A 25,253-nucleotide genomic window follows, 5' to 3' on the forward strand; every position below is an offset into this window, starting at 1 on the left:
CGCTCTCTCTAGACACATTTCCTTTCGCTTAGTACAGTGCGCTTAGTACAGTGAAGCGCTTAGTACAGTGCTGTGCACATAGTAAGCACTCAATAAATACGATTGATGATGATTTCCTTTCCTATTTATTTCCTCTTTCTCTCCAGCTTTTCTGGTTTTTTTACCTTCTTGATTTTTCCTTCACTCTCTTTCATACATATCCACCCAAGCATTTTTCTCTCCCTGATGCCTTCTGTTTGTATTAATTGTATTTCTGAGGCTTTCTAGAAGTTATATAAATCTCTTCAGAAGCAGAGACTTCTTTTTTTTCCTCCCCTGGAAAACTAGTAAGGGTAATTTATATTCTTGTGGTGGGAAGTGGAAGGCAAAAAAGGAATCAGCGTTTTAAGAGATTTAAGAAGTCATCTATCGTCCGTCACCACTTCTGACCCCTAAAACCAAAAAGAGTGATGAGATTTCAGGGATAAGCTCGATGTAATGTTTGGGGAAGACCAAAGGCAGTCTGGATGCTGAAAATGGTTTGTGCCCAGTGGAAGGATTCATTGCCAGGGTGATGTTTTATTCTTAATGGTGTTCTGTTGTTTTTGTTTATTTCATTCATCTCTCCCTTAGTCTTCCACCCTGTTGAGTGTTCCTACTGCCATAGTGAGAGCATGATGGGATTTCGCTACCGATGCCAGCAGTGTCACAATTACCAGCTCTGTCAAGACTGCTTCTGGAGGGGACATGCCAGTGGTTCCCATAGCAACCAGCATCAAATGAAAGAATACACGTCGTGGGTAAGGCAAGGGTTGGGTATTGGTTGCTGTGGAGTGTTTGAATCTTCAGCATGCAGAAAAGGGGCCATCAAGAATTGGGTTTAGAAGCAGCCTGCAGGATGACTTTCCAGCTCCAGATGGAAAACTTCCTTTTTCTTTTTCGTAAATTAATGGGGAGCTCGGTTCCCCAAAGTCCCTATTCGTCTTGTTAATTTATGAGGTCAACAGGCTGCCCTATAGCGTGTTTTTGCAAGTTGGAGTGTGGATTTGAAGATTCTAGCTGTGTAATACTGTCCGGAATGCTGGCTGAATGAACAGCGGGAAGCCCTTGGAGGTATAATTTTATTTTCACAGTAAGTGAAGATGTCTTTAGTTTGGCTTTTTGTTTTAATTTCTGCAAAACCTATAGGAAAATAATTATCACTTTCTTTTTCTCATTCTCTTTAACTTTCATAAAGAGATCAATGTCAAGTAAAGAAAAAGCGGTGTGGGAGTATGGGCTGAATGATAACCTATATTTTACATCTTTTTGGTATCAAGCGATTAGATTAGTAACAAGTCTTCTCATGTGAAACCAAGAGTTCTCCAATGTATTGAAACTGGAAAGAACTAAAGTTTTTTTGAGCAGTTATTTACCCAGTATCACCATTTAGGAGATGATCCGCAGTGATACTTGTGTGTATTCTCAGAGCGTGGATAGAGGCCCAGTCTGTCCAGGCTGTCCCTGTCCCCAAGGGCCAGAGAGTTCCACAGGAAAGACCAGATTTGGGAATTCTGGGCCGGCACCGTGGCTCCAGAGGCTTAGCCCGGAAAGGTACTGGGGAACGGGCAGGGCCATTCCGGACCGATTGAGCAAAAAAGATTTGGATCACAACAAAGTGGATCTACAATATGTCCCAGAGTCAGGGGAACAAGACCCGGGAGTGGGGGGCGCGATTGTTTTTGGGGTAGGTAGAGGTAGAATATGTACATTGCTGAGACTTTTTAGATGGTCAAAACTGTTCAGTGACTTTAGACTTATTACAAGTGCTTAGTACAGTATTCTGCACACAGTAAGCACTCAATAAATACAATTGATTGGTAGACTGTCTGTTGGAGGCTATGGAATATTCATTCATTCATTCAGTTGTATTTATTGAGCGCTTACTGTGTGCAGAGCACTGTACTAAGCACTTGGGAAGTACAGGTGAGCAACATATAGAGACGGTCCCTACCCAACAACGGGCTCACAGTCTAGAAGGGGGAGACAGACAACAAAACAAAACATGTAGACAGAATAAATAGAATTATAGCTATATGCACATCATTAATAAAATAAATAGAGTAGTAAATGTGTGTAAGTAAAATAGAGTACTAAATCTGTACAAATATATATAAGTGCTGTGGGGAGGGGAAGGAGGTAGGGCAGAGTGGGAGCGATGGGGAGGAGGAGAGGATACTGGAGTTCAGTCTGGGAAGGCCTCCTGGAGGAGGTGAGCTCTCAGTAGGGCTTTGAAGGGAGGAAGAGAACTAGTTTGGCAGATGTGTGGAGGGAGGGCATTCCAGGCCAGGATATAGGGAATAGCTAATGGGATTTATTATAAATTGCAATTGTTTTAACTCCAGATGCCCTAGAGCTTCACAACCCTGACTCCTTATGGGCAAGGTTCTTGTCCATCAACTCTGTTGTATTGTACTCTCCCAAGCACTTAGTTCAGTGCTCTGTGCTCAATAAATTTCACTCATTGATTGAGGGAACAAATGTCCATTGTTTGAAAAGAGGAATTGCACCACCTTAATGTGCTAGTCAAATGCTTTACATGCTAGAGTGTGTGTGTGTGTGTGTGTGTGTGTGTTCTCTTCTGAGATTCACCATAACTAAATTGATTTTAGTTTGTTATTTCTACATATAGGTAAGCTGAGAATCACTTTCAACAACAACAACAAAAAACTATTCAGTCCATTTACCTGCCACAATAATTCCAGTTTATTGGGAACTAAATGTAAACACCTACTGAGAGATAATAATTTGTACTCACCTTACAGGATCTAACTTCGAATCTGAGTTCTTCTGGGGAGACTTTGATAATATACTGAGGTTCCTTCAAGAATACATAAGATATATTTGAGGGAAAGAGGATAGCAGTGTGGCCTAGTGGAAAGAGCACAGGCCTGGGAGTCAGAGGACCTGGGTTCTAATCCCACCTCTGCCACTTGCTAACGATATGACCTTGGACAAGTCATTCAACTTCTCTATGCCTCAGTTTCCTAGTCTGTAAACTAGGCATTAAGTATCTGTTCTTCCTCTTTTTTAAACTGTGAGGCCCGTGTGGGATAGGAATTATATCCAATCCGATTATTTTTTTATCTGTCTACCCTAGCACTTAATGCAGTGCTTGGCACATAGTAAACATTTAACAGATACCACAGTGATGATGATTATTAGAATTAAGCATGTGCAGTAGGTGCAGTGATAAATATAAGCAATAGGAGAGAAAGATGTGGAGAAATAGGAAGGTTCATAACAATAATTTCTCTAAATGACTCTCCCAGTGTGACCTAGTAGGTAGAAGGCAGGCCTGGGAGTAAGAAGGACTTTGGTTCTAATCCTGGATCCGCCATTTGTCTGCTGTGTGACCTTGGGAAAGTCACTTAACTTCTCTGTGCCTCAGTTAACTTATCTGTAAATTGGGCTGTGAACCCCATGTGGGACTTTGTGTCCAATCTGATTCACTTGTATCTACCCCAGGGTTTAGTAAAGTGCTTAGAACATAGCAAGTGCTTAACAAATACCAAAGAGAGAGAAGAAAGTTTCTACAGATAAGGATTTGTGATTGCTCATGGTAGTTTTCTGTGGTTCAGACTCCAGAATATATACTGTAGTAACTGAATAATTTAGCTGCAAGATGACCTCTGCCTTCTCCATCCCCCAGAAATCACCGGCCAAGAAGCTAACCAATGCCCTTAGCAAGTCTTTAAGCTGTGCCTCCAGCCGTGAACCTCTGCATCCAATGTTCCCCGACCAGCCGGAGAAACCTCTGAACTTGGCTCATATTGTGTAAGTAGCTGTATGCTCTGCTCACAATGCAAGGGTCACTCTTTTGCTCACACCCCCAGAAACGGAGAACTCCATAGCCATTGCCAGAGATTAAGTGTTCAGACTAAATTCATAGGAAGGGATCCAGTTTTCTGAGTATGATGGTTAGATGACTGTCTTCGTTCAAACTAAATACATTTAGCAGCTTACAGATCGAATATGGAGCATTTTCCTCACTCACAGTGGCCTTGTTTGATGTTTTGCGGTGACAAAGAATTCAACCCTATTGTGAACTTGGGTTTTGATTCCCACCACCAGGCTCGACGTCTCTCTGCCACCCCGGGATTCCTTCAGGCAATGTGGAGAGGTCATGTAGAAACTAGTAAGGGTGGAAGACAAGGAATCCAGCAGTAATAAGGATGCATTCTACCTGGGGAGGGACAGTACAGAGAATAGGGGTCCAGGCACAGTGGGAACCTGACCCTATTTGGTAGTTGAGTTAAATGGCTTTGCTTTTTGAAAAGTGGCAGGCCATTTCGCAGTAGGGTGGATGGATCCTCCACAAATGGCACTTTTTAACATATGGTGTTTCTTTATAAATTAACAAATCAAAAACGAGTCAAGAGGGATGGCTGGCATTGAGAAATGTATTCTCTCAGGTATTTATAGCATGTGAAGATGAATAGACTTCTTATCGTTGAAAGGTGGCTGAATGGTTGAACATGAGGTCAAACAGTGGGACAAAAGTGTGAGAGAGTACAGATGCTTTCTATTGGCCTTCCTTTGTCTGGTCACAGCCATAAATTAACTCCAGGCCATCATCAAGTCAGGAAATGATTTTTACTTGTATTGCTAAATCTAACAAACCAATAGTACTGTACTATTTAACCTCTCAGATATCTGGACCTTCTGCTGATTTTGTCCTTTAATTCACTTCCTTCCTCCCATTGAAATAATTCATTCAGTACTTTAAATGGTGGTTTATGTTTGCTCATTTCTGAGTTCTCAGGGGATCTTCCACATGTTGAAATTGTACATTGTTACAATTTTTAAGAGCCAGTTTTTAAAAACTGAAACACAGCTGAAATTCTCCATGTAGATCATCAAAGCTGATTTTGCTGTGCTGGTTTCACGTGTTTTATGAAGTTGTGATAAAAGTTATGTGCGGGCCTAGCTGTTTGACAGCAATTCCCATTACCTGGAATGACTTTGCCTGCTACGGCAAAGAAACCTATTTCAAGGCAAAGGCAAAAACTCCTACAGATGCTTAATTTAGTGTCATGACTAAAGCCAAGACTGTGAACAACTTGCTTTCATATCAAAGTTTTTTTAATGGATTATTGCACCAAAAGAGTTATAACCAGGAGTCCCCAGTGCCTTTCCTTGCATGCTAGTCAGGGCAAAGTTTCAAGCTGAATTTTAGCCTCTTGGAAATAATTATACCATCCAACATGGTTAACCTGGGCTTTGAGGAACTTGAAAATTTGTGGATTGTCTTTTATTAGAGTATTACCCTCAGACTCATTCGATGCTCTCAGAAGAAAGTCAATGAATCAATCAGTGGTATTTATTGAGCACTTAACTGTGTGCAGAGCACTGTACTAAGTGCATGCATCCACCTCCTTGCCGATCTCCCGGCTACGTCACTTATCATTTATCAACAACCTCATTTGTGCTGAGCTACCTGGGACAGTTCTTATTAACCTACTCTAGGTTCTGTGTTCATCTTTGGAATGAACAGCAGTTAAGTTTCTCCTGAAAATATAGAATGAGTGTAAAATTAGAGCATCCCAATGCTAATGGCTCTTAGCCTTAGCCTCACTGCTGCTGCGAAAGCTGCTAGGTGGTAATGCCTCATGCAGAAGTGAACTCCCTTCTATAGAAGACTATTCATTCCTGTCAAGCAGGATGATGATAAATGGAAAATGAGCAGGAAAGGTTTTGTGCTAAAAGCTTTAGATTAGCATTAGGACACTGCCTCTTTCCCTTCTTTTTTTCCTTTTCTTTCACTCCCTTCCCCATCACCCTGACTTGTTCCCGTTATTCATTCCTGCTCCCAGTCCCACAGCACTTATGTACATATCTGTAATTTATTTATATTAATATGTGTCTCCCCCTCTGTACTGAAAGCTTGTGGGGTCAGGGAATGTGTCTGTGAAATTTTTCTAGTGTACTCCCCCAAGAGCTTAGTATAGTGCTTTACACAAAGTAAGTGCTCAATAAGTAAGATTGACTGACTATTTGACTTTCTTTCTAAAAATACATGAAATATGAAGCTGTGAGGAAGACTTTTCAACTCCTTCAGGGTGGTTTATCCTCCTATGTGGACTGTGGGAACAATTACAGTGTTGAGGTGACGAATCATGAATTTAAAATCCTGTGGATTCTGGAGACAACACTGCCTACAGTATAAGTCATTAAAATTAGCCAAGTGAAATATGTATGCCTGTTGGTCATCATCTTTCACCAGTGTAGTGTTTTTTTCTTATTAAGAATCCAAATGAGGTGCCACTAGAAATGTCTTCAGGCATAATCCAGCAAAGAAGGTATTTTCAGGAATACATTTAAGCATAAACTTCTTGAACCAGACAATTCTGCTTTCTCCCGTGACAGTTTAAGGAAGTCGAGAGTTTTCAGGTTCCGGCTCCATGGAGTCTGGTTTTTCTTTTTTGTTTCTCTTTTTGTTTTTCAGTAGGAATATGAGTTTTTGTAATGGTATTGGTTAAGCACATACTGTGTGACAAGCACTATACCAAGGGCTGAGGTAGGTGCAAGATAATAAGGTCGGACACAGTCCCTGTTCCACATGAGGCTCACAGTCTAAGTAGGAGGGAGAACAGGTATTGAATCCTTATTTTACAGGTGAGGAAACTAAGGCACAGAGAAGTTAAGTGACTTGCCCAAGGTCACACAGCAGGCAAGCACCCGAGCTGAAATTAGAACCTACGTCTTCTGACTCCAATGCCCATTCCACTTGGCCTCGCTGTTTCCCCCGCTTTTCTCTTTCGAATGCTATTGTCTGTTTCTTTTCAGTTTTTTAGGCCCTGATGCACCACTTTCAAATAATCTCACAACTTTAGGGTATGTGCAGAGTAATGGAATAAATGGCCAGGGATATGAATAGCTCCTGAGAAGCAGAGATCCTGGTCAGTTATTAGATTATGGCTGTGGTAGAAGCTTAATGGGGAAAGGAAATGGAGTTCATTTGTAGTTGCATCAGTCCCCCCAGTGCGTATCTGTTTCTTTCATTTCATTCACACACAAAAAAATGTTGAATTGACAGTATTTATGGCATCTGGATGCTAGGTTTACAGTCAGGTAAGTATTAGGGATATGAAATGGTGCATCAGCAGGCAGAATGTCAGGGAGGACAATAGGAGAACTACTTTCATTCATTCAGTTGTATTTATTGAGCACTTACTGTGCACAGAACACTGTACTAAGCGCTTGGGAAGTACAAGTTGGCAACATATAGAGACGGTCCTTACCCAACAACAGGCTCACAGTCTAGAAGGGGGAAACAGACAACAAAACTAAACAAGTAGAAAGGTGTCAAAATTGTCAGAATAAATAGAATTATAGCTATGTGCACATCATTAATAGAATAGAGTAGTAAATATGTACAAATAAAATAGAGTAATAAATATGTGCAAGTGTGGTGGGGAGGGGAAGAGGGTAGGGTAGGGGGACGATGAGGAGGGGAGGAGGAGAGAAAAAGGGGGCTTCAGTTTGGGAATACTTGTTTAAGAATCCTCAGATGCTACTCTGGAAACAGAATATGAAACTCAAAGGACCATTGGTCTGACAGTCTGGCATTGCTTATGTTCTTTTGTACAAAAACTCTAGCAAATTCTTAGTGTAAATCTAGAATGCCTTATCATAATAGTAATAATGATAATAATGGTATTTGTTAAGCGCTTATTGTGGGCCAGGCACTGTACTAAGCGCTGGGGTGGATACAAGCAAATCGGGTTGGATGTAATCCCTGTCCCATGTGGGGCTCACAACCTCAATCCCCATTTTACAGATGAGGTAACTGAGGCACGGAGAAGGAGATGACTTGCCCAAGGTCACACAGCAGACAAGTGGCAGAGCCAGGATTAGAATCCATGACCTTCTGGCTCCCAGGCCTGGGCTCTATTCACTACGTCATGCTGCTTACTCATCCATCCATGCTGGATTCATTCATTCAATCGTATTTATTGAGCACTTACTATGTGCTCACTTACACTGTACTAAGTGCTTGGGAAGTACAACTCAGCAACAAATAGAGACAACCCCTGCCCACAGCGGGCTCAGCCTTTACTCCATTGTCTAATAGTGGATCTGAGGATGGCAGGGGCCACCACTATCTCTAGATCCGACCCATTTCTGCCCATTTTAGAACAGGTGTGTCTTTCTTGTCCCCAGGAGTTCAGAAATCAGTATTGGAGATGGATGTTGGAGACTCTACATTCCCTTTCCTCCTTCATTGTGAAAAAGACTGTAATTTAGAATTTGGTACCAATCATCTAGTAGATCCGTTATTAGATCTCCAGTAGCTCTAAGATGAACTGATAAAATTGAAGCACCTGTAGCGCAGGCCAGATAAATTCTGAACGGAATTAAGCATAGAGGCTGGTCATGGGTTCATGAGAATTTCAGATCCCCTTTTCTTCTTTTGAACATTAATAAATGTCTCAAAAATATGGACAATGAAATGCCTTCCTTTCTACTGCTTATTGCAGCCACAGTATACTTGTCAAGCAGTTCAACATGCCTGCTTACCTACCTTCCTATCTGCCTACACCTATGCATTCCCAAGGTGCCTCTCATATGTACAGAGTTCCTGTATCTTGCACTTGTATTGTTTTTGACAACCTTAATTAACTGTGTTTATTTCATTTAATTTTTGCTGCCAAAGAGATACTTGGTAAGTATTTCATGTCTAATATTTTGTAAGGGACTTTAAAACATAATGGTGTATTGGTCCTGTAACTTAAACTGATATATTCAGTCAAGCACTGACTCTGTATTAGTCCTTCATTGTGATGCTTGACCAATATCTCCTGATCCAGAAAGGAATTTTTTAGTTGTTTAAACCAAGGTCAGGAATAGCTGACAAGAACCTGTGATGATGATATTCCAAGGCACCCAGCGAAGCAGAATCACATTCACCTCCTTCAGTAGAGTGACTTAACACTTTTGCTAGTATAAGAGGGTTTTATTGCTAGGGAAACCAGCACTACAGTTTCCAAGTTGCCATGGAATCAAAATTAAGGTCTGGTAAAGAGGTCAGGCACCCTACATTATAGTTTCCCAAAACGAGTTGACTTCCTCATGCAGGCAAATAGAAAAGATGTTGGAGGTGGAGTTGAACCTTGCAATAAGGAATTTGCCCACTCACCAGAGGAAGTAACATTAATTCCAACTGAGTGAGAAAAGAATGCTGAATTCCTCCTTTTTGGGTGCTCTCATCTCCCTTGGTGAAGCGTGTCTGTTTAGAAATACCAAGGAGCAAAATGAATTGCATCATTATCTTTGTTCTTTTCCTTTCATACTGGACATTCACCATGTCAAATATGCTAGAGACCACGTTCCTAAGAACCATCACTCTCCCTGTAAAGGTTGACAGGAAAGCCTCTAATCGAAATTAGTTTTAAACAGACCTTGCATGTGTTCTTCACCTAGGCAAGGACACAGCATTTCCTCTCTAAATAACTAAACGAGCAACTCAAAGCACTGAGCTCCTGTCTCTCAACTTCATGTGAGCTATTTAGAGCCAATGAAGTGTTGTAGATCTTCTGCTTCAAATTCATTTAAAAGGGAGATTTATTCTAACTTCTGGGAAGAAATAGCTGATTCTATATACTTGTTTAGTATTTGTATGTATAGAAGCTGCACACCCATACTATCTAGTGACTGTCCCATAAATTCATCATGATAAATGAAGTCTCCCTCTTCTAACAACTGTCTTGAGTCAGAGAAAGATCAGGAAGCTTAATGTGGAATAATTCCGGGTTTTATGAAAATGTACAAATTAGGAGATTATTTGTAAAATTAACTTCACAGTAGGTTGGACCAACCAAATAACAGTAGATTGTAATCTGATATACTAATAATTGGCAAAGCAACAGCCAGATGCCCTATTATATTGTCCAGTACGAGATTCTAATCAAACTGCTTACATCAAGCATCTCTATAATCTCCCTATAGTCAAAGACTGGCCCTCATTGTTTTTATAAGTCATTGATGCCTTTACAATATTCAGGCCCAGAATGAAGCCCCAAACTGCTCCCGTTTCAAGACCTTTAAACCTGAATGCAGGTGGAAATTACTGAAAGGACAGGAAGAGTGGTCACAGGAAAGGGAGGAAATCCACGATTTGGAATAATGGGAGCATTTGACTTCTGTTGTATTGTAATATGCTAGAAAGCACTAAGTCCTGTATGCTGAGGATGAGGTGGTCCCAGACTTACCTTGGCTATCCTGATACCCCCTTAGGTGAAAGGAAAGGGAAAAAAAAGCCTTCATCTGCACAGGGGTGTGGCCCAATCTTGAGAAGGACAGGGCAGGAAGAGCCACTCCCCTCATAATCATTCCCCAAAATCCAGTGATTCAGCTGTGTGTCCAGGAATTGTCCCTGACAACTCCTGGCTGATCATTGCCAGGCCGCCAAATACAGCAGTTGTGTTTCCAGAGAGAAACCTGCTGACAGCTGTAGGGGTGTTTCCATTCATTCCTCTCTCTGTTTGTGGGTGTGCAAAGGGAAGAAGAGAGTCCTGGAGTGTTTATAGTATCTTAACATCAAAGTCACACTGTGCTTCTGCATTCTTAGAACACTCACTGCTTTACCTGAAGGTAGTCATTGGATGAGGGGAAAGTTTCTGTGGGATCAGTTTTGCTAGGGATTCTGCAGAGCTCCTTCAGGTTCACATAATAATAATAATGATAATAATAATATTTGTTAAGCCCCTTACTATGTGCCAGTCTCCATTCTAAGCGCTGGGGTGAATTACAAGCAAATCAGATTGGACGCAGTCCCTGTCCCACGTCGGGCTCACTGTCTCAATCCCCATTTACAGATGAAGTAACTGAGGCATAGAGAAGTGAAGTGACTTGCCCAAGGGCATGCAGCAGACAAATGGAGGAGCTGGGATTAGAACCCATGACTTTCTGACTCCTAAGCCCTAAGCTATGAGACATTATTCCAGGGAGAGTCTTCACTGACTGTAGCTATTGTTCCTCTTTGTTTTAGGCCTCCCAGACCGGTTACCAGCATGAATGACACACTGTTCTCCCACTCAGTCCCCTCCTCAGGAAGTCCTTTCATAACCAGGAGGTAAGTACTTATCGACCTAACAGAGAAATCAACCTTGAATTTCACTTGGGGGAGAGGGGATGTTCTACTTTAAATCATTCAATGAAAATATTGGTGAAAAACTGATTTAGAAATACCTTTGGCCTTGGAATCTATATTCCATATATTATGATACATTCCGGAAGAGAGCTAAGAACCCATTGGGTAAGATTATATCTGGATACCTGACTTTCTGTTCCATTCACATCACATTATTCAGCCTATTAAAGCACCCTCTGACCTACTCAGAGGGTAAGGGAAGCAGGTGCCTTTTCAATCTGCACTTTCCTACCATCAGATTTTGCAGCCCCTCACCCTTCCTAGGTGACCACAAGTCTCTCTGGTTCTCCCAGAGACAGTAGTTATCCCATAATTAAAAATGGTATTTCCAGCTGGGGTTTTTTCCCCAGTAATGGCAAAACCACTTTAACCCTGGAGGGCCCACTTCCACTTATCCCATTGTATTTTTGCCAGAAAAGTCCTCCTGGCTTTATCTTTTCTTGGCCTTCCAGAACCAGACAGCTCTTCTGTTGAGAAATGGAACTGATTTTAGGGTCCACAGTTATGCTTTGAATGTTCTGAAAAACCTGGTGCTTTAAAGCTTCAAATGATCTGCAGGTACCACTGCATTAGTAGAAGACAAAGGAGCAAGCCCAGGAAAAGTAATTTTAGTGCTGTGATTGGTAGGGAATCTGCCATGGCAGATTCCTGTCCACATGGTCAGGTGGAGTGGATTCTTCTGTAAAGTGATGAGTTAGAAACCTGAGAGGATTGGAAGGAACCTCACCTGACTGGGGGAACTGATTTGTCAGGCATTACTAATAATGGCAGCAGCAGAGGATTGTTGGAAGGTATCCAGTGAACATTCAAAAAAGAAAGGGGAACAAATAGCAACCAAGCATAAGGAAGAGATCACACATAGCAGATGCCTGGGATTAGAAAGAAATCTGCAATCATTTCATGTCTAATAATATACCGAGGCTTTTCCTGAAAGGTTAATGTTTGTTTTTGACAGCCTTAAGGCCCACTATTACCTCATTCTCTCAGAATGGCTCTGCAGTAGACCAAGAACCTCCTCATAGTGATATCAGGATTCCCTGGCGGCCCTCCCGTGACATCTCACATGTGGACATAAACAAGATGCTAGAGTTGGAAAAGCTCTCGGTCTGTAGTTAGGAGGATAAACAGATTGTGGCAGAATTCTGTCAACCAAATTAAACAACTCCTTAGAAAAATAGAATAAGGAAACAATTGAATGGCCTACCATATATCCACAGATGAGCCGACAATTCTACCTCTGCATTACTCAAAATCATTCCAGGTGGCTCCTTGTGAATTGTCTGCAATTTTAGTTCTTTTTCCTAAAAAAATCAAACCACCCAAGGCCACACCCCACTAGACCCTGAACTGCTAATTGGTTTTCTTCACCCACTTCTCTGGACTGCAGATGAATCCTTGGAAAACACTGAGGGATGCAGTTAGGGGTTTATTGGGCTAACTTGGGACAAACTGCTTTCTGCAAAGGCTAAGCACATTAGCTTACTTATTCCCTGTCCAATTTCAGTTCATCCTATGTCATTTTCACTTAGCTAATATTTACCCTCCTCACCCTAGAATACCAAGAGTGGCTCTGGTCTTCCAGAGGCTGCAGTATCCCATCACTAAAAGTGGTATTTTCAATTGTTGTTTATCCCCTTTTGTGGGGGGATGTTCCCTGGGAATCCCTGAGATATTGTTTTATTGTGGAGCAGACTTGATTTTCTTCTGCTTTGGGGAGTATTTTCCCTTTAAATTCACCAGGTGGAATGTCCTTCCACTCTTGGTGGGCTCCGCTGCATCTATGCTTATGAGATTTTGTTGTTTGAATTATTCAGGTTACTTGAGGGAGGTAGTCATTCATTCATTCAATCGTATTTATTAAGCACTTACTTTGTGCAGAGCACTGTACTAAGCACTTGGGAAGTATAAGTCGGCAACATATAGAGAAACGGTCCCTACCCAACAACAGGCTCACAATCTAGAAGGGGGAGACAGACAACAAAGCAAAACATGTAGACAAGTGAATAATGGTATTTGTTAAGCGCTTACTATGTCCAAAGCACTGTTCTAAGCACTGGGGTAGATACCAAGTGATCAGATTGTCCCACATGGGGCTCACAGTCTTAATCCCCATTTTACAGATGGGTAACTGAGGCCCAGAGAAGTTAAGTGATTTGCCCGAAGTCACACAGCTGACAAGTGGTGGAGCCGGGATTAGAACCCGTGACCTCTGACTCCCAAGCCCAGGCTCTTTCCAGTGAGCCACGTTGCTTCTCTAGTCCAGCCAGTCCTGTGGCTGATGAGCATTCCCTCATAAAGCTGTTTGTAAATCAGCTTCAGCCCGGCTAACAGTCAGTATGCAAGCACTAAATCACTAACTACAGTAGTTCCATAGTGAAACTGTTAGTCATCCCACTTGATTACTAAAACGCCCTACGACAGTGATTCAGTGGGATAGAGGACATCTGTGGTTTTAATGAGATTCTTGATTAGACTTCCAACAAGCCTTAGATTACACCACACTTTCTTGCATTCTCCTTCAGCACAGTATCACAAATCTTTGCACACAGCCTGAATGGGATACATTTTCTTTTTCAGCCCAAGCTGCTCCACATTCCCCTTTTTAAGCAAACCCCCACCTCTCCACTGTTTGCTTTTAAGATGCCACTGTCCCCTGGCTGAGACCCAGAAAGTGATTTCCAAGCATCCCAAATCAAACAATGATATTTATTGAGTGCTTGCTATGTGTAGAGGACTGCACTAAGCGTTTGGGAGAGTCTGCAAACGAATTAACAGACACGGTCCCTGCCCAGCTCATAGTAGATTCCCATGAGTTGAATGAATCATTCTCCTATCAGAATCAAGATTTCTATTCTGTCCCTTTCCACCATCAGGAAAGAGTGTAAGTGCTTGAATATATTGAATGTATACAAAGTCCTGGCCCTCTCTTTGCTAAGGACTTCTCAAGAGCAAAGTCCAGGATGAAAAGCCTGGATTTCCATCAGATTTTAGAATGGTATAGATCTCAGGCTCAAGTGTGTAGGACATTGCAAGTCTTCTCTGAGTTGCATGAATCCAACCTTACACACATCTATTGAGTTTCTCTTAACCGTTCACACTTGTTGCAATGTTTTAATTTGTAAAACTGCAAACAACTACCTTAAATATCCTGTTACTACCATCTTCCCAGAGGCGTAAATAAATATTACCTAGAACATTGCCCCTTTTTGTAATTTGGGGAGTCAGACAGGGGAAAGAATCCTAAGAGTCGAAAACATGCTTGCTGTTTCTTTCACACCATTAGGTAAAACAGACATTATTTATGTTTACATGTCCTCTGTTAAAAATGAGTTTTCAAACATTTTTTATCATCCTAAACTTTATTTTATGTCTGTAGTAGAATAATAAAGCAAAGGGAATGATAAATTGAAATCTCATCAGAATCATTTTCTTTAGGCTCTTGAATCATCTTTCCCCAGTTTGTTCAGATAACATGAAGTAATATAAGCTTTGATCTTCAAAAGGCCCTAGGACCTTTATTTGATATTTCACTGCATTTTCCTGCATCTAAGTGGTTTCTCTCATGCACTGTTGATGCCTCGCTGTCACAAGGTTGCAGTACATTTCCTCATTTGCCCCAATAATAATAATTGTCCTGTTTATTAAGTGCTTACTACTTGCCAAGCACCATACTAAGCACCAGGGTAGATTCAGGATAATCAGGTCAGAGGTGGTCCCTGGCAGTCAAGGTGCTCACAGTTTGAGTTTCCCCAAAACTAAAGAGCAGTATTCAAATTATTTTTCTCTCCATCATCATAAAATGGAATCTTGTATGAGTGCATGCTAAAGACAAAAACACCATGATTCCCAAAATGAAATTCAATAGCTACACTCCACATTTTGGGGTATGAAATCTCAAGTCTATATTGGATGATTTCTTCTTTTATGCTTCAACAACAATACCTGCTACATGGTGTTTAGAGAAAGACACACTGACTTTCCAAGGTTTTACTTCTGGATTTTACCTACTAGGTTAATATGAAAGGAAAACTTTTCTATCCAAGAGCAAACTCTCAAAGAAGCAGGACATTTAAAGCACAAAACAGCTGGCCATCATGATTTCACTATTTCTTTTCAGCATTTGTGCTTCGAGAAGGCCTTTTCTTCCTTGTGCAGTTTCTGTGCTATTGAAGCCCAAGGGTTATATTTATATGACATTTTAAAACTTGAAATCAGTCAGTGTTATGTTTTGAGTGCTTGCTTGTGCTGTGTAAAACACTGTACTAAGCATTTAGGAGAGTACACTACATCAAAGTTGTTAGGAACATTTCCTGCCTAGAGAATAGAGATTTTCCTTTTTGGCTCTAATCATCGCCGATGGTGCAAATTATTGTCACAGTCAGACCAACAAATCCTCTGTCTTTTATGCTTTGGTTAGCATAACTTTAGGTGCGTTAGTAACATGCTGATCGTCCCGTGCTTCGTACGGGATCACCACGTGATCGCTGCGTGACAGCCATATGCTGCGCACGTGACCGCCGCATGACTGCCATGTGCCGCACACGTGATCGCCGCGTGACAGCCCCGTGCCACACACATGACCACCAAACACTGTTCTAAGCGCTGGGGTAGATAAAAGTTGTGAGAAGCAGCGTGGCTTAGGGGAAAGAGCCTGGGCTTGGAAGTCAGAGGTCTTGGGTTCTAATACCGTCTCCAGCACTTCTCAGCTGTGTGACTTCGAGTAAGTCACTTCATTTCTTTGAGCCTCACTTCTCTCATTTGTGAAATGGGGATTTTGACTGTGAGCCCCATTTGGGGCAATTTCATAAGTTCGTATCTCCCCCAGTGCTTAGAACAGTGCTTGGTACATAGTAAGCATTTAACATATGCCATCATTACTATGATTAATAATAATAATAATGAGGCATTTTTTCAGTGCTTACTAAATGCAAAGCACTGTTCTAAGCGCTGGAGAGGTTACAAGGTGTTCAGATTGTCCCATGGGGGGCTCACAGTCTTCATCCCCATTTGAGAGATGAGGTAACTGAAGCCCAGAGAAGTTAAGTGACTTGCCCAAAGTCACATAGCTGACAATTGGTGGAGCCGGAATTTGAACCCATGACCTCTGACTCCAAAGCCCGGGCTCTTTCCACTGAGCCACTCTTCACCCATTTAGCTGAAAGAGTATTATTGTCTTGGAAGAGTCTCCAAAATAACCTCTCAGATGCATGACTTATGATCCAAGTGATCAGAGACACTGGTTATATAAAACAATGCCAAGGCATAATGTTTCAGGGCAATTGGCCTGAAATGGAGAGGGGCTCAGGATTCAAGGCAGTGGGGGATCTGGTCATAACTAGAAGTAACAAGGCATTTCTTGCAATGGTGGTTGATAATTGTGTCTGTCTCCAAGAAGGAAGGGTGTCAGGGTAATACAGTTAACTCCCTTACATTACTCTCCCCATCTTCAGAGCCCTACTAAAGTTACATCTCCTCCAGGAAGCCTTCCCTGACTAATCTGTCATCTCCGCACCGTATTTTCTTTCACTTCTGGGTCACCTGTGCACTTTAGTTTGTACTCCTTAAACACTTCACTACTCAACCCACAGACTCTTTGGACATACCCTTAAACTCAGTTTCCTTCCTACCTGTAATGTATTGTAATATCTTTCTCCTTGACTAGATTGTAAGTTCCTTGAGGACAGGAATCACGTGTGCTTATTCTTTTATATTGGCACAGTGACTGCAGAGGCAGTGCCAAGTGACTGGAGAAAGGGGAAGTTGGCCTGGGACTGATTTTTTAACACAGCTCATGCACATGCAGATCTCCAGATCTGTCTTTACAACAAAAACACAACTCCTGGGACCGAGGAGAAGCAGCAAATGGAAAACTATTTTAATAGACAATGCCCAAGTTTTAAACGTTATTGTGATTTGGTTCAATCAAACAAAGCCACCCCTTGGGTGTTAAAGTCTCCAGGATCCTACAAATGGCCCATGAAGCAGCATAGACTGCTTCAACACTTGGGCTGAATTCCACCCCCCCCCCCCCCGACACCAACAGTTTGGGTAAAAGTGTGTTGTGTTCTGACTTGAAAAAGCTCATCCAGTTGGGTTTTTGAAAACTTGATTGTGTAATTTGTGTAATATGGAAAATTTCCTTTCCTGCTAGTCAGGTTTGCTCCAGCTTAAATTCAGCATTGTTCATTTTTGTGCAGAACTTTTATTGTCTTAGATGGGAAGGAAACATTAACAAGCTTCATATCATAAGTGTCCTAAAGCATCATTCCAACTTTTGTTTTCACTTTTATTTTCAAGTTTCTTCGGCTCCTGTTATGCTCGCCATGTATTTTAAGGACGTTAAAATGAAGGTTGGAATTGGTCCTGATAAAGACAGATGAGGGATTGTGAACATTTCTGTAATGTGTATCCTGTGAGAGTATAGTCCTGTGTATGGAGTTTTGGAAAATGGGTTTGTTGGAATTAGACTCTAACCAAATGTCTGTGTTTTAGGAAATATAAAGAGTATTTTTTCTGTTAAGGTTTCTATTAAGAAATATTCCTATCAGAGTGCTCTGGTTAGGCCTACAGCCTTTAACCAAGGGCCTGCTGTACTGAGTGAAGAGCAGAATTCCACTCCCATAGGCACAAGTAGGGCTGCTCAGTTACAGTCTCCATCACTAGCATCATTTCGAACATGAAGGGCAATTATGGAGATGGAGTGAGAAGTGTAGTTTAGTAGTTGAGACGTCCACTCTATAAAGAATGTGAGGCTCTCTCAAAAAGAAAAATAACAGGCAAACTCTATCAGAGATTTTGGGCAATCTGGGGCAGCCAGTTGCCTGAGCAAAACCTAAGAAACAGTCAGAGAGAATTCAAGGTAACATGACACCTAAGTTTAATGTGCTGACAGAATATTTTCATTTTAGCAATAGATTGCCATCAATATTATCACTTACGAATAGATAGAAGTAAAAATCTTCATTTGTAATGATTTTTAGTGTGAGTTCATCATCATCATCAATCGTATTTATTGAGCGCTTACTATGTGCAGAGCACTGTACTAAGCGCTTGGGAAGTACAAATTGGCAACATGTAGAGATAGTCCCTACCCAACAGTGGGCTCACAGTCTAAAAGGGGGAGACAGAGAACAAAACCAAATGATAGCAAACCTTGTGACTCCCAGGCCCCTACCCTGTCCCCATGCAGCAGATAAATGGCAGCAAACCTTGTCCCTCCCAGGCTCGTAACCTGTCAACATCAATCGTATTTATTGAGCGCTTACTATTTGCAGAGCACTGTACTAAGTGCTTGGGAAGTACAAATTGGCAACATATAGAGACAGTCCCTACCCAACAGTGGGCTCACAGTCTAAAAGGGGGAGACAGAGAACAAAACCAAATGGCAGCAAACCTTGTGACTCACAGGCCCTTACCCTGTCCCCATGCAGCAGACAAATGGCAGCAAACCTTGTGACTCCCAGGCCCCTACCCTGTCATCAGCAATCGTATTTATTGAGCGCTTACTATGTGAAGAGCACTGTACTAAGCGCTTGGGAAGTACAAATTGGCAACATATAGAGACCGTCCCTACCCAACAGTGGGCTCACAGTCTGAAAGGGGGAGACAGAGAACTAAACCAAATGGTAGCAAACCTTGTCACTCCCAGGCCCCTACCCTGTCCCTACGCAGCAGACAAATGGCAGCAAACCTTGTGACTCCCAGGCCCGTGCCCTGTCCCCATGCAGCAGATAAATCGCAGCAAACCTTGTGACTCCCAGTCCCGTACCCTGTCATCATCAATCGTATTTATTGAGCGCTTACTCTTTGCAGAGCACTGTACTAAGCGCTTGGGAAGTACAAATTGGCAACATATAGAGACAGTCCCTACCCAACAGTGGGCTCACAGTCTAAAAGGGGGAGACAGAGAACAAAACCAAATGGCAGCAAACCCTGTGACTCCCAGACCCCTACCCTGTCCCCATGCAACTGACAAATAGCAGCAAACCCTGTGACTCCCAGGCCCCTACCCTGTCCCCATGCAAAAGATAAATGGCAGCAAACCTTGTGACTCCCAGGCCCCTACCCTGTCATCAGCAATCGTATTTATTGAGCGCTTACTATGTGAAGAGCACTGTACTAAGCGCTTGGGAAGTACAAATTGGCAACATATAGAGACCGTCCCTACCCAACAGTGGGCTCACAGTCTGAAAGGGGGAGACAGAGAACAAAACCAAATGGTAGCAAACCTTGTCACACCCAGGCCCCTACCCTGTCCCTACGCAGCAGACAAATGGCAGCAAACCTTGTGACTCCCAGGCCCCTACCCTGTCCTCATCAATCGTATTTATTGAGCGCTTACTATTTGCAGAGCACTGTACTAAGCGCTTGGGAAGTACACATTGGCAACATATAGAGACAGTCCCTACCCAATAGTGGGCTCACAGTCTAAAGGGGGAGACAGAGAACAAAACCAAATGGCAGCAGACCTTGTGACTCCTAGGCCCCTAACCCTGTCCCCATGCAACAGATAAACGGCAGCAAACCTTGTGACTCCCAGGCCCCTACCCTGTCCCCATGCAGCAGATAAATGGCAGCAAACCTTGTGACTCCCAGACCCGTACCCTGTCATCATCAATCGTATTTATTGAGCGCTTACTATTTGCAGAGCACTGTACTAAGCGCTTGGGAAGTACAAATTAGCAACATATAGAGACAGTCCCTACCCAACAGTGGGCTGACAGTCTAAAAGGGGGAGACAGAGAACAAAACCAAATGGAAGCAAACCTTGTGACTCCCAGACCCCTACCCTGTCCCCATGCAACAGATAAATGGCAGCAAACCTTGTGACTCCCAGGTCCCTACCCTGTCATCAGCATTCGTATTATTGAGCGCTTACTATGTGCAGAGCACTGTACTAAGCGCTTGGGAAGTACAAATTGGCAACATATAGAGACAGTCCCTACCCTACAGTGGGCTCACAGTCTAAAACAGGGAGACAGAGAACAAAACCAAATGGTAGCAAACCTTGTGACTCCCAGGCCCCTACCCTGTCCCCATGCAGCAGACAAATGGCAGCAAACCTTGTGACTCCCAGGCCTGTACCCTGTCATCACCAATCGCATTTATTCAGCGCTTACTATGTGCAGAGCACTGTACTAAGCGCTTGGGACTTCCAAATTGGCAACATATAGAGACAGTCCCTACCCAACAGTGGGCTCGCAGTCTAAAAGGGGGAGACAGAGAACAAAACCAAATGGCAGCAAACCTTGTGACTCCCAGGCCCCTACCTACCCTGTCCCCATGCAGCAGACAAATGGCAGCAAACCTTGTGACTCCCAGGCCCGTACCCTGTCATCATCAATCGTATTTATTGAGCGCTTACTATGTTCAGAGCACTGTACTAAGCACTTGGGAAGTACAAATTGGCAACATATAGAGATAGTCCCTACCCAACAGTGGGCTAACAGTCTAAACGGGGGAGACAGAGAACAAAACCAAATGGCAGCAAACCTTGTGACTCCCAGGCCCCTACCCTGTCCCCATGCAACAGACAAACGGCAGCAAACCTTGTGACTCCCAGGCCCCTACCCTGTCATCATCAATCGTACTTATTGAGCGCTTACTATGTGCAGAGCACGGCAACATATAGAGGCAGTCCCTACCCAACAGTGGGCTCACAGTCTAAAAGGGGGAGACAGAGAACAAAACCAAATGGCAGCAAACCTTGTGACTCCCAGGCCCCTACCCTGTCCCCATGCAGCAGACAAATGGCAGCAAACCTTGTGACTCCCAGACCCGTACCCTGTCATCATCAATCGTATTTATTGAGCGCTTACTATTTGCAGAGCACTGTACTAAGCGCTTGGGAAGTACAAATTGGCAACATATAGAGACAGTCCCTACCCAACAGTGGGCTCACATTCTAAAAGGGGGTGACAGAGAACAAAACCAAATGGCAGCAAACCTTGTGACTCCCAGGCCCCTACCCTGTCCCTACGCAGCAGACAAATGGCAGCAAACCTTGTGACTCCCAGTCCCGTACCCTGTCATCATCAATCGTATTTATTGAGCGCTTACTCTTTGCAGAGCACTGTACTAAGCGCTTGGGAAGTACAAATTGGCAACATATAGAGACAGTCCCTACCCAACAGTGGGCTCACAGTCTAAAAGGGGGAGACAGAGAACAAAACCAAATGGCAGCAAACCCTGTGACTCCCAGACCCCTACCCTGTCCCCATGCAACAGACAAATAGCAGCAAACCCTGTGACTCCCAGGCCCCTACCCTGTCCCCATGCAGCAGATAAATGGCAGCAAACCTTGTGACTCCCAGGCCCCTACCCTGTCATCAGCAATCGTATTTATTGAGCGCTTACTATGTGCAGGGCACTGTAGTAAGTGCTTGGGAAGTACAAATTGGCAACATATAGAGACAGTCCCTACCCAACAGTGGGCTCACAGTCTAAAAGGGGGAGACAGAGAACAAAACCAAATGGCAGCAAACCTTGTGACTCCCAAGCCCCTACCCCGTCCCTATGCAGCAGACAAATGGCAGCAAACCTTGTGACTCCCAGGCCCGTACCCTGTCATTATCAATCGTATTTATTGAGCGCTTACTATGTGAAGAGCACTGTACTAAGCGCTTGGGAAGTACAAATTGGCAACATATAGAGACCGTCCCTACCCAACAGTGGGCTCACAGTCTGAAAGGGGGAGACAGAGAACAAAACCAAATGGTAGCAAACCTTGTCACTCCCAGGCCCCTACCCTGTCCCTACGCAGCAGACAAATGGCAGCAAACCTTGCGACTCCCAGGCCCCTACCCTGTCCTCATCAATCGTATTTATTGAGCGCTTACTATTTGCAGAGCACTGTACTAAGCGCTTGGGAAGTACACATTGGCAACATATAGAGACAGTCCCTACCCAGTAGTGGGCTCACAGTCTAAAAGGGGGAGACAGAGAACAAAACCAAATGGCAGCAGACCTTGTGACTCCTAGGCCCCTACCCTGTCCCCATGCAACAGACAAACGACAGCAAACCTTGTGACTCCCAGGCCCCTACCCTGTCCCCATGCAGCAGACAAATGGCAGCAAACCTTGTGTCTCCCAGACCCGCACCCTGTCATCATCAATCGTATTTATTGAGCGCTTACTATTTGGAGAGCACTGTACTAAGCGCTTGGGAAGTACAAATTGGCAACATATAGAGACAGTCCCTACCCAACAGTGGGCTGACAGTCTAAAAGGGGGAGACAGAGAACAAAACCAAATGGAAGCAAACCTTGTGACTCCCAGACCCCTACCCTGTCCCCATGCAGCAGACAAACGGCAGCAAACCTTGTGACTCCCAGGCCCCTACCCTGTCATCATCAATCGTATTTATTGAGCGCTTACTATGTGCAGAGCACGGCAACATATAGAGACAGTCCCTACCCAACAGTGGGCTCACATTCTAAAAGGGGGAGATAGAGAACAAAACCAAATGGCAGCAAACCTTGTGACTCCCAGGCCCCTTCCCTGTCCCCATGCAGCAGATAAATGGCAGCAAACCTTGTGACTCCCAGGCCCCTACCCTGTCCTCATCAATCGTATTTATTGAGCGCTTACTAATTGCAGAGCACTGTACTAAGCGCTTGGGAAGTACACATTGGCAACATATAGAGACAGTCCCTACCCAATAGTGGGCTCACAGTCTAAAAGGGGGAGACAGAGAACAAAACCAAATGACAGCAAACCTTGTGACTCCTGGGCCCCTACCTACCCTGTCCCCATGCAACAGACAAACGGCAGCAAACCTTGTGACTCCCAGGCCCCTACCCTGTCCCCATGCAGCAGATAAATGGCAGCAAACCTTGTGACTCCCAGACCCGTACCCTGTCATCATCAATCGTATTTATTGAGCGCTTACTATTTGCAGAGCACTGTACTAAGCGCTTGGGAAGTACAAATTGGCAACATATAGAGACAGTCCCTACCCAACAGTGGGCTCACAGTCTAAAAGGGGGAGACAGAGAACAAAACCAAATGGAAGCAAACCTTGTGACTCCCAGACCCCTACCCTGTCCCCATGCAACAGATAAATGGCAGCAAACCTTGTGACTCCCAGGTCCCTACCCTGTCATCAGCATTTGTATTTATTGAGCGCTTACTATGTGCAGAGCACTGTACTAAGCGCTTGGGAAGTACAAATTGGCAACATATAGAGACAGTCCCTACCCTACAGTGGGCTCACAGTCTAAAACGGGGAGACAGAGAACAAAACCAAATGGTAGCAAACCTAGTGACTCCCAGGCCCCTACCCTGTCCCCATGCAGCAGACAAATGGCAGCAAACCTTGTGACTCCCAGGCCCGTACCCTGTCATCACCAATCGCATTTATTCAGCGCTTACTATTTGCAGAGCACTGTACTAAGCGCTTGGGAAGTACACATTGGCAACATATAGAGACAGTCCCTACCCAATAGTGGGCTCACAGTCTCAAAGGGGGAGACAGAGAACAAAACCAAATGGCAGCAAACCTTGTGACTCCTAGGCCCCTACCTACCCTGTCCCCATGCAACAGACAAACGGCAGCAAACCTTGTGACTCCCAGGCCCCTACCCTGTCCCCATGCAGCAGATAAATGGCAGCAAACCTTGTGACTCCCAGGCCCGTACCCTGTCATCATCAATCGTATTTATTGAGTGCTTACTATGTGCAGAGCACTGTACTAAGCGCTTGGGAAGTACAAATTGGCAACGTATAGAGATAGTCCCTACCCAACAGTGGGCTCACAGTCTAAAAGGGGGAGACAGAGAACAAAACCAAATGGCAGCAAACGTTGTGACTCCCAGGCCCCTACCCTGTCCCCATGCAGCAGACAAACGGCAGCAAACCTTGTGACTCCCAGGCCCCTACCCTGTCATCATCAATCGTATTTATTGAGCGCTTACTATGTGCAGAGCACTGTAGTAAGTGCTTGGGAAGTACAAATTGGCAACATATAGAGACAGTCCCTACCCAACAGTGGGCTCACGGTCTAAAAGGGGGAGACAGAGAACAAAACCAAATGGCAGCAAACCTTGTGACTCACAGGCCCTTACCCTGTCCCCATGCAGCAGACAAATGGCAGCAAACCTTGTGACTCCCAGGCCCCTACCCTGTCATCTTCAATCGTATTTATTGAGCGCTTACTATGTACAGAGCACTGTACTAAGCGCTTGGGAAGTACAAATTCCCAACATATAGAGACAGTCCCTACCCAACAGTGGGTGTTAGCTTCCTCCTAATAAACTTCATTTCCTAGAAGCCTTTGAGACTGAGCCTGCAATGCCTAGCTACTCTGGAACTGATAGCTAAGGGGGAAAGATAATTATCCCTAAAATGGCTTCACAGGTCCCACTTTTGAAGGAAGAGGCTCTGCCTATTTTTTCCTCTGTATCAGTTCATCAATCGGTGGTATTTTTGGAGTGCTTACTGGGTGAGTTCATATTTGATCGACACTTACTTGAGGTCTTCAGGTGAACTGTGTAATTATATGGAAAGCCATATTTAGAATTTAGAATTTAAGTGTAATGGAAAGGTTTGCACAGGCTCCATCTTAATGTAGAAATTGGAGTTCCCTAATTTCTGTTGTCGAATACCCCGTGGTCGTTTACCTCCACCTCAGTTTTCCTGTTTTGTTAACTAGCTCTCCTCATCCGAATAATGAAGTAGAGCAGAACAAACTCCTGGCTAGGGCCGCTCCGTCTTTTCTGAAAGGCAAAGGGTAAGTTAAAGACAGTGTGTGCTTACGTGACTCCTAACTCAGTACCACTAATAAAAAGATTTTCTTCTTTCAAATGCCTCTTTTTTGGCAACCCTTTTTGAGACAGACATGGCAATGAATTTGTAGTGCAATTAACTAAGCTAACTCAATGTTTATACAACATATCTACGCTTGCTAACTTATTATTCCACCCAACTTAATATTTTTCCTTAATGCTGAAGCTCTCGATTTAATGTTCCAAAGAATAATTAACCTCCGCCTACAACCTGTTTAAATATTTCCTTGGAAATGTGTCCTGTGTGATATTGAATAATGCAAATGGGTTTCCTAAAAAGAAACTTATTGTTTAAA

At 43.5% G+C, this 25,253-nt stretch overlaps 1 protein-coding gene across 25 annotated transcripts in view; it reads left to right on the forward strand.

The window, feature by feature from the left end:
• The window catches only part of DTNA (dystrobrevin alpha), a 321,656-nt gene that overhangs the window by 246,024 nt on the left and 50,379 nt on the right, over nucleotides 1-25,253 (forward strand). For 12 of the 25 annotated variants that reach the window (XM_038766548.1, XM_038766544.1, XM_038766547.1 and 9 more), the window contains 5 exons: nucleotides 613-779; nucleotides 3,671-3,795; nucleotides 8,678-8,686; nucleotides 11,012-11,095; nucleotides 24,825-24,902. In XM_038766548.1, coding sequence (XP_038622476.1) covers nucleotides 613-779; nucleotides 3,671-3,795; nucleotides 8,678-8,686; nucleotides 11,012-11,095; nucleotides 24,825-24,902 — 463 coding nt within the window. The remainder of the gene's footprint in view (nucleotides 1-612; nucleotides 780-3,670; nucleotides 3,796-8,677; nucleotides 8,687-11,011; nucleotides 11,096-24,824; nucleotides 24,903-25,253) is intronic. The other 13 variants (XM_038766551.1, XM_038766564.1, XM_038766557.1 and 10 more) reach the window with 3 other exon arrangements.

The sequence above is a fragment of the Tachyglossus aculeatus genome, chromosome 25 (assembly GCF_015852505.1).
Source record: "Tachyglossus aculeatus isolate mTacAcu1 chromosome 25, mTacAcu1.pri, whole genome shotgun sequence".
NCBI lineage: Eukaryota > Metazoa > Chordata > Mammalia > Monotremata > Tachyglossidae > Tachyglossus > Tachyglossus aculeatus.